The sequence below is a fragment of the Synchiropus splendidus genome, chromosome 1, assembly GCF_027744825.2.
Source record: "Synchiropus splendidus isolate RoL2022-P1 chromosome 1, RoL_Sspl_1.0, whole genome shotgun sequence".
Classification (NCBI taxonomy): Eukaryota; Metazoa; Chordata; class Actinopteri; order Syngnathiformes; family Callionymidae; genus Synchiropus; species Synchiropus splendidus.
The window spans coordinates 13,810,232-13,825,010 of NC_071334.1; the positions used below are offsets into that span (position 1 = coordinate 13,810,232).

Here is a 14,779-nt window from a genome sequence, read left to right on the forward strand (position 1 = left end):
CCTTGAACAAACTTGTCTGAGCCTGTTGAGTCGACTGACCATGGAATGCCTCACACTGCAACCAACACTCACACGTCACATGAACACAGCAAATCGCAATAGGAAGCACTTTGCATGTCAGAGCTTGTAGAAAGATCTTCCATGTTCCTTTGAGACTGGACAACCAAGTGAAGTAAAGTCAGAGTTTAATTATTAAAAAGATATCTTACTATACAGTTTAACAGACTGCAAATCTAAATTAGCCTTAAATACCATGTGAAAGACAAACAGGATGTTGAGCTTAGAGAGTTGATATACAACAGTATACAGTACTCGGATGAGATTTACTGGAGCGTTGTCATTAAATTCTTACTTTCTTCACTTTCACAGCTGAGGCTCAACACATCCTTAGTGTTGTTGGAAAATATAATCTCATAAGCAGCGACAGCTGAATACAAAGGACAAAGAGGCGAAGCGATAAAATCAAAACGGACAATTCTCCTAACTCAAATGATACGTTTGAATTAGAGCACATTTAAAAAAAGGAATGAAAAGCATGTGGCATTTCTTCTGACAGAAACAGTTTTGAATGAGAAACTTGTAAACACCGGTTTCCTGCATGAGAACATTTAAAGCTTTAGCAAAGTGGAGAACAACAGATTTGTGAGGCACTTCACATCATGGAACTTTTTCCCCCGTTCATAACACCAAATTGGTTCGCATCAGCAACATGATTCTGAACTCCCAAAAACAAACTTTGGTTTCAGGTCATCTGCCTTATCTTTGAGTGCGTGTGTGTGTGAACGTTGAATCGAAGAATGGCTTCATCCATACATAGACCTTCAGCACACGGGCACTAGAGGCTTGCCCTCCTGGCACCCAGCAGGTAGCCCTTGGCCTTGATAATGCCTCTGCTCTTGACGATGATGGAGTAGCGCAGCACCCACTCCAGCCTCCAGTCTGCACTGCTCTGACCTCCAGTTCCATTCTTCACAGCCTCTTGGAAGGTGGCTGCAGACATCAGTTCTGGGTGGAGATAAGATGAGACATGCAAAATAAAAACACTGTTGTGAAAACATAAAGGGATACATGGAAATTGTGGACCTTTGGGGTCGTTGTGAGTGAGCAGCTGGATGTCTCGCTCTTTGGCGAAGGCCGTCAGGTCAGGGGGCATCACACAGCACGATGCCAAGTTGACCTGGTTGCTGCTGGGCTTCACCTGCAGTGAGCGAGCACATGGTTGGAAGCTTTCAATTGAACTTGACCCGCGCAGGACGAGCACTGACCTGAGCCCAGTCGTACAGCTGCTCCAGCAGGTCTTTATCCAGGTCGGATGTGCCGATGGCTGCGATCTTCTGGTTTTGAACGAGAGCTTGCAGTTCCTCCCACGCTGGCTGGAGGTGAGCAAGCGTCTGACTGTCGCCCTCTGGTGGTCCCGGTGGTGAAATGATGACAGAGTCGATTTGAGAAACTCTCAGCGTCTGACAGGCTGCATGAAAACAAAAACAAATACATCAAGCATGATCCACCAGACTCAGTCACTCCCATCATCTGCTCCACACTGAGGAAATCTCACCCATCTCCACGGCGTCTCTGATGGACGACTGGTTGTACTCACACAGGAAGAGCTTGGCTGCCAACACAAGCAGACGATTGAACCACTTGATGGCAAACAGGGAAAGCAGCACACCATCTCTTCTAGCAGCCATGTTTTCAAGTATTAGTTGATCTAAGTGTGTTCTTCAGAACCAACATCTGCTGAGTGAAAGTGCAGCAGGAACGACATCACTCTTGCCAACAGAACCAACCTTCAGCACCTATTTTGCTTTAAAAGCAAAACAATGGGACATTTGTGCAGAAGTGAAAATCCACCCCGAGTCAAACTAAGTCAACATCATATAAGGACTGTTGCATAACAGTCACTTATAGACATAGGTCGGTGGATTTGTCACCTCAGGGCAAACTGGCAGCTGAACAGGAACAGACACGAGATCCCAGTTTCAGTCTCTTCAAACACCACGTGGAGAAACTCTCCACACTTCAAACACAATACAGTGGAGTGTAAGGCAATCTAATCTAAAATGGGGCAGAGTACAAATCAACCCACGCCTATCTCTGCCTTCATTTGCCAAAACAGCACATGCTAATCTTCAGAATGAATCTTCTCGACACGCCTGTCCGAAGCATTCCTCACTCATAAAATGTCCGCGAGGAGAGGAGTGGCCTGATTCTAGAGCCCGTCAGATGCAGCCAGAACCATGTTGTTACTCAATAACTACAGTCATGGAATGAAAAGCCACACGCACAAATGGCCGCTGGTTTCAGAGCAGAAGGTGCAACTTCAATGGATTATAGCAATAATGCCAGCATAAATATGCACTGTCTCAAATTCTCACAGTAGAAAAATACACACTTGGTTTCTGGAATAGCATTTTGTAGAAACTGCTGTTGTAACAACGTGTGAAGAAAATAATGCTCTCTTTATAGAGGCGCATGAAAGAATAAAATATTTAGGTTTGGATAAGATGCAGGGACAGATTTTAACAGTAAGACATTCTAAAAGAGTAATACATCCAAAGATGGACCCTCAGACATATTGGATGAATTTTAAAATCACTAAACCTAATTTGAATATGCTAGTAGATTTAGAATCAGAAATAAGAAAAAAAAAAGTAGTAACATTATCAACATTATTATTTTTAAATGTGAAAACATAACATTCACCAGATCATTATCATTAAGGGAGAGAAAGAATGTGTTTCACGTCAGGAGGAATGACAGTAAAAACGCTGCCAAAAACCGACCTGAAACTTTAAGCTCCTCCCGCTCCTCAGGCGTGATCACATCTGTCGTCTCTGGAATGGAGCAGTCCAGTGTGTCTGGCACCTCCTGAGAGGAAACACAAACTGTATTTTCACTTGGCAATCGCAACTCACTTCATCTCATTTAGAGACATGTTTAGTGCCTCTGCTCTGACTCATTTGGAGACATATGCAAATGAACTCATTCAGGATCAACATTAACCAAGTTTGTTTTCATATTTTTTCTCACTCACAGAGTGAGTTAGACTGTTGACAGAACTTTGAACTTTATGACATTACAAAGCAACTGACTCTTGTTGCCGCAACACAATTTGTGGACTGGCACGAGAACCTCCCAGGATGATTTGGTCATGTTAACTCCACCGGCACCAGCAGAAGAGATGTATTGAGCTCAAAGTTTCTTGTTAATGTTGTGTCAAAAGTAACTGACTCTGCTTCACAAGTTTCACCAAGAAAACATTATCTACATTAGGTTGAAGAAAATTAAAGAAATAAAAAGTAGCACCAAACAGACACATATGCCAGTCAATGGTAACTTGAACCTTGAACGTTTCCAACCACTGCACTGCAGCTGCCAAATTTGTGGAATGGAGGCTTTGGCAGCCAGTGCTGCATGAACATCTATGGTGACAGCTTCTTTTCACAGAGCCAGGCAGCTCTTTTCATCTCTGTCTCGGCAGATGTTTTATTTTCCCAAGCCCGGAATCAAAAGTCTGGTCGCTGCAGTCTGAGTGAAAACCCTATGCTAAGGCCTGTGCGAGGATTCGGATGTAACAAACCATATCACAGTCTGGTCGAACCCAGACGGATTAGATCTGCGCTGAGTTAGCTACAGTCGCTAGCAAATTATTATTTCTCTTCATTTGTGTGTGTGACCTAACCACGCAGAGAGAAGTGAGTCCTGGTGATGGGGTTTTACACATGGTTTCACAGATGAAATACAAGTGCAGGTGACACATTAGCAACATCTGGTATATTCAATGCAAGTAGGGAATATATTTAAGCTGGAGGTTTTCCTTCACTAAATTCACTTCCAGTTTTCCCTGAGTTGAGCAACTTCCTGTCTCACGCCAACACAGCTCCTCTGCACAGCAAACATCCAGCAAGAAGCCACATCAGGATACTTGAAAATGTCATCGTGTACATCACATGTGCAGCACGCCAGAACAACAGGAGACACTTTTCTCATTACATAAATGTACTAACCACGCTGGACTGTTGAACAACAGTTAACCCTTCAATCTTCTAATAATTACAGACAGGAAATCTTTTTTTATGCAAACTGTGTGTGTTTTTAATCAAGTTTCTACATAAAAAGAAATGAGTTCGGGCTCCAAAAACCTTTCACACTCTCACCTCAGTGGGTTGCCTCTGGAGTGAAACCCAGTCGCTAAGTGTGGCCTGGATACAGTCTTGAAGCTGCAACAAGATACAGAAACAACGGTCAAGACCAATGAAAACAATAAAATGATGAGAAAAAGGTTTGACCGACATGTTGTCAAACTAATTGGTTGACATGAAACAAAATTTGACTGTTGCCTGTCCAATTCAACCCTCATCTTCAGAATTACAGGTGCACTTTGATGAAAACCCACAATGTACACAAGCAGATCACATGGCGCGAATCATGTTGGGCCATCATTGTTCATGGTTAAACCAAAAGACAGCATCTGAATCCAACTTCAGCCAGGATCTGGTGAGTAACACACCCAGTTTAACTGTTGCAGCATGTAAACAGTGGAACAAAAAATGTTTTTATTCCCCTTCCAACTTTACCTCATGATATCTGCACCAATGTGCTACATGCCATGCTCCAATACTTGAAAAATGTAATGATCGTCCTATCAGCGGCAGTTTTTATTCTTTTGTTTTGATGGATTTCTTTTCAGGAGTTGTTCCCCACTAGTCTTATACGAAACTTTCACTTCACTCCTACTGCTTAGAGACATGACCTCTTGACATCACAGCACAATTAATGCAACACATTTTTTCAAACCTCAAAAAAGTAGTTTACCTTTCACTTTTACAGTGCAGTCATACTACATTCATTATCGTTTCCATAAACAGCGATCTAACTTGCTTATGTTGCACCATTCCTGGTGTCTTCATCCACTTACAGCAGCTTTAAAAAATTAATAACAATTCTAATTCAACCTCACAGCAAGGTGGTTGTTGGTTCGACACCAGACAAGAGCCAACTCAGCGTTTGGAACTAACAGGTAATTCACTGATATTTAACTAGTGACTGTTTGAAACCAAGTGTCACCTGAGATAGCAACTGAAGTGCTCAGTCATGTCTTGTTTCAATGGTAAATGACCGTGACCCTGCCCAACACCTGCGCGCGCGCGCGCGTGCGTGTGTGTGTGTGTGTGTGTGTGTGTGTGTGTGTGTGTGTGTGTGTGTGTGTGTGTGTGTGTGTGTGTGTGGGTGACCGGGGTGACAGACAGTAAACTGTACTGCACCTGCCTGCTGAACTGTAACCGCTCGACTCCAGTGACACAGTAACTCCAGAGCTACACGACACTGACGTAAACATAACCTTCCACCATTTTGTGACTACTAGAAAACACAGTTTGAAGACGCCGTTTGCAATGAAATTACGCCACGAACAGGTCCAATAGTTGGCCAGAGTTTGGTCGCTAACTAGCGGACAGAAGCTCCTCACCTCCTCAGTAGGGGAACTCGGACACTTCTTCTTCAGCCGACTTCTGCTCACCAGGTTCCCAGCGTGGAGCCGGAGGCTCTTGGCTTGGTTGAACATAGCCGCAGACCTTGGAGGATCCATGCGGTTGTTAGCTGTGTTGCTATGGTGTGGAGGAGGACCGTGGCATGGACGCCGACGTTGAATCGGGAACGACGGTGGTTGCCGCGGCTCCGGGCGGAGGACTGGTGCCGGAACAGCAGCCCGGAGGAGACAGTTCTCAGGAATGAAGGTGTCAGGATGACTTGCAGTTGTTCACACCGACCTGCTGGGCTGGTGGTTGCTAAGCGGCAGATATGGAGGAGAGCAGGAGCCACGCCCACTGGAGATGTCGTGCGGAAAACCTGGACTGGAGATTCGGCTGCATCTGCAACACCGGACTGGATCGATGGAAGTGAAGTTGAAGTCATCGTTTGTTGTTCAATCTTAGACGCTTAAACTGAGTTTTGGAGGAGAGCCAAGAATTTATATAAGACCTATATATATACATATATACATACGTCCTCAAAATGATTCATACCTCTTGCTAATTCTTGTGGTTTTTTTATGTTGTGATGAAATGAATGATTGTTTTCTGATTTGTGTGTCAGTTATATGTGGCCAACAGTTGAAAGAATGACAAAAATACTTTTTTTTTAAATATTTATTAATGGGGTATTTCATTTCTGGCGTCCCCAAAAATGCCATGTTCAAAATTACTCATAAATCTTTAAAACAATCTTTCAACAAAACTGTGCCAAATGTGGTCCTTTTTGTCTGATTCAAGATGTCACAATGAAGTAAACATTGTTGGCCAAATGTTAAAGTGAAAAAAGACATCTTTCCAGAACAGTATAAATAGGGGGAAAGTGTTCAGGTCAAGAAGAAGGAGCTCAGCGAGGACCTGCGTCAGCGTCTTGTACGTAGCCACTGTAAAGGAAAAGGTTACAAGACTATTTCCAAGCAGTATGATGTCCCTGTTTCAACCGTCCATAGCAACATCAACAAGTACAAGAGGTTCAATACCATTAAAAACCTCAGTGGCTGTGGACAGAAGCGTAAGGTGTCCCCCAAACTTGTGCGAGTCTTGCACAGAGGAGGTCTCCATAAACGTAAACCTCGGAAGACACCGCTGCTCAGTAAGAGATCTTGCTTCAGATGACAGATGTTGCAGTGGTGTCTTCCGAGGTTCACGTCCATGGAGACGTCCATTTGAACATGGCATTTTTGGGGAGCCTGAAATAAAATACCCCAGAAATAAATATAAAAAATATATATATATATATATATATATATATATATATATATATATATATATATATATATATATATATATATATATATATATATATATATATATATATATATATTGTCATTCTTTCAATTGCTGGCCACATATAACAAATTAAAAAAAAAATTAATTTCATCACAAAATAAAAAAAATCATAAGAATTATCAAGGGTATGAATCATTTTGAGGACAAGTGTATACAAAACGGTGTGCGTTACGAACTTCCGGTTCCAGCACCGGAATTTCCGGACCACATCAGACAGGCGGACCAGATCAGGCAGTGACAGACCCCTCTCCTGCCAGTCGCCCGGCTGTGATCCGTTCATTGAACTCCCCGTTTATTTACTTTGGGTACTTACTGGTCCTAACTCACTTGATATCAAGCAAAGTTGACATCACTTATTATACTTCATTAATCAGATAAATGTTTAGAGTGCACTGACACCAACAACAACAAAGGCAACCTGTCATTCAGTTTGGTGACCTGCTCCGGCTGCTGTGAGAGAAACAACTCGGTTTACTGCAAGATTTGGACTTTCCTTCTTTGCGTCAATAAAAAATGGTTTAAAAATGTATGAGCTGTGAAAAATGACTCCACGTAACCCCGATAAACAAGGGAACACTGTACATGTAAAAATGTTCAAGTGATATCTGTGGCAGTGGCGTCATGAATGTTCAGGGAACAGAACATGTTTTGATAAACTTTTAAAAAATCGTAATGTAAAATGGTTGATATTGCTACCAAATTGTAGTACTTGGTCGGCAAAAAAGTGTTCTAGAAAGTTGTCCACAACAGATGTATTCTTTTGCTCTGCCGACAGTGTTACATTCTTCACTTTTGACCTCTTCACCTGCCATGGAACCCTTATCTAATAGATCAATAGACTGAATCGTTTGAGGTGGTGAGCGTGGAGCACAGCTAGGCAGCTGTAGTAGACAATGAGTACTGTTTGAAGAAAACATGGACGTACTTCCCACTCAGTGTTGGCGCAGGTAGGGTCCAGCAGAGGGCAGTACTTTGAAAAGACCAAAAACCTGCTGACTGTGCAACTGCAGTTGAGTACAAATTCATGATGGCGTGATTATATTTTTCTCTATGTATTTCACTGCCACAGTAAGCCATAAACGCTTTCTTGGCCAACCAGGTGATGTTGCACAAAAACTATGAACAAAATGTTCCCCAAAACGTCTATAAATCAGACACGCGCACATGTTGTCCATGAAAATTTGTACCGCAGTCAAACAAGAAAATCCTTGAAGAAGGGAATATGTTTCGTGTTAGGCCCCTTCTTTCTCTCTTAAATCCCTCTGAGCAGCTTCAGAAAGCAGGGGAGATGTTACTCCATCAAGGTCTTTAAAGCATGTTGTTGTCGGGAAACCTCTCTGTCTGGCATCAAGTTACGCAACCGTAAAAACCCCCAGTTGCACTGGGATATAAGCAAGGCTGTTTCCTTTGTAGCCAAGTGTCGAGTATCCTCAACATCTACTCCCAGAAGGGCCTTTGCTTGGAAGAGGTCAGATGTCCTGTTTAGTTTGAAGCTAGTCACACATGTTGTGTGTTGAAGCAGTAATGGATGGAATCCACCGGCACTTCATCACATGTCCATCTCTGCTCTCTGCAACTCTTCCTGTTTTGAATTAGCTGATGATCCGATGACAATGCGATTACAGCAACAAGTTCTCATGTAAGCAGCATTCTTCCCACCAGGTAGAGATGTGGAACAACAGCCAAACACAAAAGGTACTGTGGCCTAGTTGAAGGTTTGGGCATCAGTTTCACAGAACTGAACACCATTAATGTCCTTTACTGTGGCATTCACATAGCATTTTAGCTGGAGTTGCATATTTTATTTTTGCTATATGCTGTGTAGTATGTACAATCATATTTTGTGCTAACTGGGCTATAATAGAGTCCTCAACACATGCTCAATAAGTTTAAGATTCGTTGTATTTTTTGTAGTTGAGAATCAAAGCATGAGTGAGCAGAAATGAGAAAGTGGAAGGTGTTTTCAATACGTTTTGATGACTACAGCTTCTGGCATTGGGGAGCATTCAAGTATTCAAGAGAAAATTGGCATGAGCATGTTTGTGTTTGCTGCTATTCAGTTTTAGGTAAAGAATCTGTTCAACTGTACTGAAAAGTTTCTCCAAGTGCAAGTGAACCTACTGCAATATTTTGCAGCAGTAATAGCAGTCTTAGCATATTGTCTTAGCATAATAGCATTTTTTTTTTGTAGTTTTTATTTTGCTGTTTATAGAGCATTTTTTGTTAAGTTTAAGTTAAGTTAATTAATAGTTTAAGTTAATCTTTCTTATTTACTGCTTTTCAACTGGACCGACAGATCACCAAGTTTCACTTTTGTTTTTTTTCCTCATCAAAACTGACTCATGAGTGACCATGATGTAGGTTAAGTTTCTGTCTGATGTGGGATGACATGCTAGCACAGATTCTATGACAGACAAAGAAGATTGAGTGAATGAATTGAATGTTTTGCAGCTGTAACAAAGTCCATTATGAATTTGGGCCACAGAAAGTGCTTTGTGCATTTTTGGGAGGCCAGACTCAGATGGATTGAATGTTAGAACGGCAGAAATGGAAGCACAAGGAAGACGATTCCTGTATGTGATAAGGGAGAACATGAAGCCAACATTCAGGATGCAGAAGATCACAAAGTGAGGAGGCTGATGTCATGACAACCACTGTTGGGAAATGCAGGAAAAAAATCCCATGAGTGCTTCAATGCTTTATAGGAGTCATGTTCTCACAATGCCACTAAATCTTGACACCACTTTGTTCATTATTTATATTTATTGTTTATTCCTCATATCTTGCTCGATGAATCATGACCTTCCTCGACTGTTAAGTGCTTTTCAGACAGCATGTCTTAATATATGTAATGAAACTTGGCTGCGTGTTGACATGTGAGGGGAGTCAGAATCTCGCTTCCCTGGAAACTGAACTTTTCTGGAAGCAGTGGTGTGGACATGTGAGAGAAGGAGGGGCTTTGTCTTTCGGGGACTTTATCAAACACAGGGGGGGAAAGTTCCCCTGCACAGTCCCAAACCACCAACAACACAAAGAGGACTAGACCGACCAGCCGCCTGCCGCTCACCAGGTATGTCACCACATAATCTCTGTTCTTGCTGCTCTTTTAATCCTGGTTCCCTGCTCACATGCATTTGAAGAATGATAGAGAGATAAGCACGGAGATTAACGGCTGCCTCAGTTCAGCACATTTGGGTTTCCTTCAGAGGGGGACAGATGCACACAGCTGGACGTAATGAGGGGTTTAAACAGTTAAAGGGGGATCTGAAACAATCCATGTCCGTGGCAGAAGAGCACCGTAGGAGGATTACAAATGAAGTGAAGAGCTTTTCTTGCATTTCCACGTTTGTTTCCTGCACAGATATCCGCTCCAGAAGCACCATGAAGTCTCAAGCGCTCTTTTTCCTCTTGCTTCTCTCCTGCATGAACCTGAGTCGAGCACAAGGTGAGTCAGGTGCCCAGCACTACATCTTCATCTCATTCATTGACCTGACCATCTCATTTGAATAATCCATGTTTCACTAGTGACCGGATTGTGTACTTGTGTTTGGAGGTCAGTTGCGGCACAATTGTGTCTGCTGTTCTGGCCTCCTAAGGTCAGCATGTCTGGTACTGACATGAGGATGTGCATGACAGGTTTTCTGAGTACGGTGAGGTCACGCTAGATTCCACGAAGCAAGTGGAAGGAAATGTGTGTTTAATTCACCAAACTGTCGCAGGTTGTTTCACTCTATTGCATCACATGCACAGAGAAAAGCAGCCCGTTGATGTGGGCAGACTAGGACCCAGTATTAAGGAGAAATTACTGCATGATTGGTTTTTAATGTAGTTCAGTGATTTATTACACTCATTTGCTGACTGTCTCGGGATTTTATGCTGTGACCGTATTACATCTCATGGCTTAGCTTGACTCATTAAAGTCATTTCATGGCGATGCCGATATAAGGAGATTTATGACAGTATTCATGAGCGTCCAACCACAACATGTAGGTGCATTGTACTTTCTCAAATCCTCCAGATCATTTGGAAAATAACTGAGCTTCAATTTTACTGATTGTTTTTTTTTCTTGTTCATAATCATGGAAACTATTACAGTGTGTTGTTTTAGCTCACATGCAACACTGCAAAACCTGTTATTGGATAAACAGGGAAACAGGCGAGAGCATGTTTCTGGCTACATTTGAGGCCAGATCTGGGCTTTTTGTGAGTCATGAAGAATCTTTCAGTATGTTATCAACATTGTTTTTTCTGGTAAGTCGTAGCAGCATTTGGTCGTGTCACTTGTAAAATGCTGAATCTGATTTATTTGGCCAAGAATGGACACACTAAAATGGAATTCTGTAACAGAAGATGTCGTCTCTCAAGGGAAATAGAAATATGAATCTAAGGCTTACAACAAACGCAAAGGGGATAAGCACTTATTTCCTGTGCATGAAAGTGGCGGCAAACGTTTTCGGACAACATTGAAATTTGAGACGATCTCAAATAGTATCATGAAAAATACTTGACCGTGAGTGTGTATTTACGCTTGTCTATTCTAGTGGGTAACAATTTTACTGACAACATCCTTGTGTACTTGTACAGCCCCTTTGCTGGACCCCACAAGCTTCAGCCTCAGTTTGAGGATGAAGACATCAAAACAACTTGGTCATTATAACTGGCTGTAAGTTTGGTTCAGAGTCCTGGTTAAGGTTAGCCATTTCAGAATGTTAGCCAGTTAAGAATGAGAGGCTGGGTCGAGCATTATGCCAATGAGCGGTCCCCACAAACATGGTGATACAAGCCTGTGTGTGTGTGTGTCTTTTTCAAGACTACAGCAACCTACAGACCTAAATTCTCAACAGCTTCAGTATGTCAGTTCACAACATTGTTGCTACCAAAGTCAACAAATAATGAACGTGTTTAAAACAAAAAAAAATCGTAGAATGTAGTAGAATGCATGGTTGTCTGAAAACTGTATATCGACCTGATGCTATTCCATTTGAACAATGTTGGTGAAGGTACTGCAAGAGTAGCGTGTAAAACCAGCCGGGCAGTAGTTTCAACAAGCTGCCTTTCTGTCCCTGGAGAAACGTCACAACTACTGAGGCCGCCACAGCTGGGAGAACTGCTAGTAATAATTGTGTGTGACTTCCTTTATACTGTTTAGAAACAAAATTTAAGAAAGATATTTCATGACGTGAGTCTTACTCATAACATGGCTATAGGTCTTTTTGTTTCTATGAGAAAAAAAATGTTTCATGTCACTGACCAATATTGTAGTCTTTGAAATGAGTGATTTAGCAACGAAAAATGGCTCAAAGTTACTCAACTACATGTGGTTTACATTTCTTGCGTTCACCCAAACTGTGTTATCATCATTCATAAATCTTAAAAACATGTGAAACGTCGCGGAAGGATGGGATCTGTCTCCTGTCTTAGCTAGCGCATGGGTGTCCTCCCTTTTCTGAGTCACTTAAAAACGACTCTGGTAAAGTGCTCCTTCTGTAAATACTGTTTGGACACGTTTTAAATCAACCTCTATTTTCACATTTACAGTATGATTCAATTCAGTATGTTTCAGAGGCATTTGACAATGGAGACCCACTTTGGTGGCCAGATTTAAAGAGAAGCTCTGAGTGGTTCGCCTCCATCTGATCAGAGACTCGCTGGCCGTTGACTTTATCTCTCTCCCCAGGATCCTTCGGCAACTGCTGCCTTGGCTACGTCCCCAAGATGAGACCCAACGCGTATAAATTCATCGAGACTTATCGACTTCAGGAAACAGATGGGGATTGCAACATCAGCGCTGTTGTGTGAGTGGTTTACTTTTCTTCTGGGTTTGTGTGGAATAAAAATCTGACCAAATGAAACCGGCCATGATGTGCGAAACAAAATTTAAAAAAAGAACCTGGAGAAAATGATGCAAAACTGTTGACCGTCATAGGTTTCAAATGAAAAAGCGACGTCATCAAACCACTAAGAAGACCGTGTGTGCCAACCCCAACGACCCGCTGGTGCAGTTCTTGATAAAGAAAGTCAACCAGAAGAGACGCTCAGGTTCAGATAAGAATTTCTTGAAAGTAAGATTTTGAACCGCCCAGCAAAAACACCATCATGTCTTTGGCAGCTCACGACAAGAACAGTCAGTGAGGAGAGGCCTGACCCCCCGGATCGGCATCGAATATCACCCAGAGCCAGCTGGACTGAATTATACGCTCGTGAATTTGGCATTTCCTGCTGCTGAATAAAGATGTAAATCATATAGGACCATACACTTAAAATCTATACACTTGCATTTAAATGTGTCATTGATTTGAATGATATGTTTGACTTGCTGTGAAGAGCCCCTTGATGGCAGCTTTGAAATGTAGTGTGCGTGTGTGTGGGACTGGTTGTGAGGACACCTCCTAGTGAGGATACTTGGCTTAGTTAAGACCGTTTCGCTGGTCCCAGCAAGGTTATGCCTAAATTTGAGGGTTAAAACTTGGTAACTGGGTTTGAGTTTGAGTCCTAGTGAAGGTTAGGTTTAGGATGAGAAGCTGGGGACAAACCTCACAACGTCCTAACAAGGATAGAAATACTCACTGTGTGTGTGTGTGTGTGTGTGTGTGTGTGTGTGTGTGTGTGTGTGTGTGTGTGTGTGTGTGTGTGTGTGTGTGTGTGTGTGTGTCTGTGTGAGAAAAACATTATCAATGTGAAGTTTGTATTTTCTATATAAAATCACTATCTGTATATTCTTCCTGTGTACCTGAAGACATCATGTAATTGAGAAGTCTCTTCAATAAATCACCTTTCAAACACTTCTGCTTCCTAAATCATTGAATAAAGTTATGATCAGAGACATTTGAATCCAAGCAATATCAGATGCACATTATTCAGAGAAACAAATATAAATAATTTATATAAATGTGAGACATTTAAACAGTTTAAAGGTTTAAATAGTTAGGGCTCATTTAAAGGTTATTATTCTTAGTTTATTATTAAACTCTTAAACACACACTGAACTTTGTCACATTCCTCAGGATCCGGTGGTTAACATTCCGGTAAATAATCTTTTGTTCTGGGGAAATCAACATCCCAGGCGCTCAGCTTGCCTCAGACCTCACATTTTTCACACCATAAAGTTTCAACAAAGCAGCTATTAGTGTACGGCGTGGCCCAGCTCACTAATGAGGGAACGTGTGGCGGATCAGTCCAACCGTCTTCCCACATGTGCTGTCTCTCACTGCCTTTGTCGTCTGCAAGGTTCATACGAGCCAGTTTCCTGACAGTGAGGTTTGTGCTTCACCTTTTCACCATCACTGCATCACTTCCTTCTTCACCCATCCACTCACACTTGGGTTAATGTGTCACTTTAATGTGCAGCATATTTAAGAAGGAAGCCACTGAGCATTCATGAGTTTTAGATTGTGGAAAGGAAAAAAAAAAAAAGAGTATTTTTGGTCCAAAAAAAGAACAGAATTATTCAAATGAACAAAACAAAAGAGACAAATGAGAGATTAGTGAGTATTGATGACGTGTGGAGTAATAAATTAATATGTTCAAGCTGTGAAAAGTCACAAGTCATGCATATGGTTTTGGACTGAATAAATCACAAAATTGATCTGACAATGTCAACAGTCACAGATGTGGCGTTGCTTTTGAGGTTTTTAATTCTTTCTATTCTTCAAAAAGGTCTTTCAACTCTAATTTTATGAAGTGAAACTAGTGAGTTTAAAGCCCCAGTCATCGGGTTCAGCGGAGCAGTGAACTGGTTAACCAGGGATTAGACGGTAAAGCTGGCTTTTGTTGAGTTGAAATGATCTCATCTTACAAATTCTTCCACTAAGTGGAAACAACTCACTTCTTGATAAACACAGCTTCAATCCAACCATGTATCTGATCACTTATTGTCGTGTCAGTTATAGGTCGCAGTGTTCTATACAGGGAAGATCTGACAAACACATGTACGTCATTTCACAACAGACATATATATATAT

At 41.8% G+C, this 14,779-nt stretch overlaps 2 protein-coding genes across 3 annotated transcripts; one reads left to right on the plus strand and one right to left on the minus strand.

Annotated features, from left to right (window-relative positions):
• Nucleotides 1–666: 666 nt before the first annotated feature.
• gclm (glutamate-cysteine ligase, modifier subunit) lies at nt 667–5,805 on the minus strand. Of its 2 annotated transcripts, XM_053879682.1 has the most exons (7): nt 5,468–5,804; nt 4,158–4,220; nt 2,784–2,868; nt 1,556–1,612; nt 1,266–1,468; nt 1,084–1,198; nt 667–1,005 (listed from the first exon to the last, which is right to left on the minus strand). In XM_053879682.1, exons 1-7 carry the CDS (start codon nt 5,585–5,587, stop codon nt 836–838), a joined length of 813 nt encoding a protein of 270 aa, XP_053735657.1. In that variant the 5' UTR covers nt 5,588–5,804; the 3' UTR covers nt 667–835. The 2 variants fall into 2 exon arrangements, with proteins under 2 accessions (XP_053735657.1, XP_053735662.1); XM_053879687.1 differs by lacking the exon at nt 1,556–1,612 and having other exon boundaries at nt 5,468–5,805.
• A 3,461-nt stretch (nt 5,806–9,266) lies between these two features.
• On the plus strand, nt 9,267–13,469 carry ccl25b (chemokine (C-C motif) ligand 25b). Its single transcript, XM_053885052.1, has 5 exons — nt 9,267–9,888; nt 10,180–10,263; nt 12,496–12,613; nt 12,745–12,857; nt 12,928–13,469. The coding sequence occupies exons 2-5, from the start codon at nt 10,200–10,202 to the stop codon at nt 12,948–12,950; spliced, it is 318 nt and encodes a 105-aa protein (XP_053741027.1). The 5' UTR covers nt 9,267–9,888; nt 10,180–10,199; the 3' UTR covers nt 12,951–13,469.
• The last annotated feature ends 1,310 nt before the right edge of the window (nt 13,470–14,779 follow it).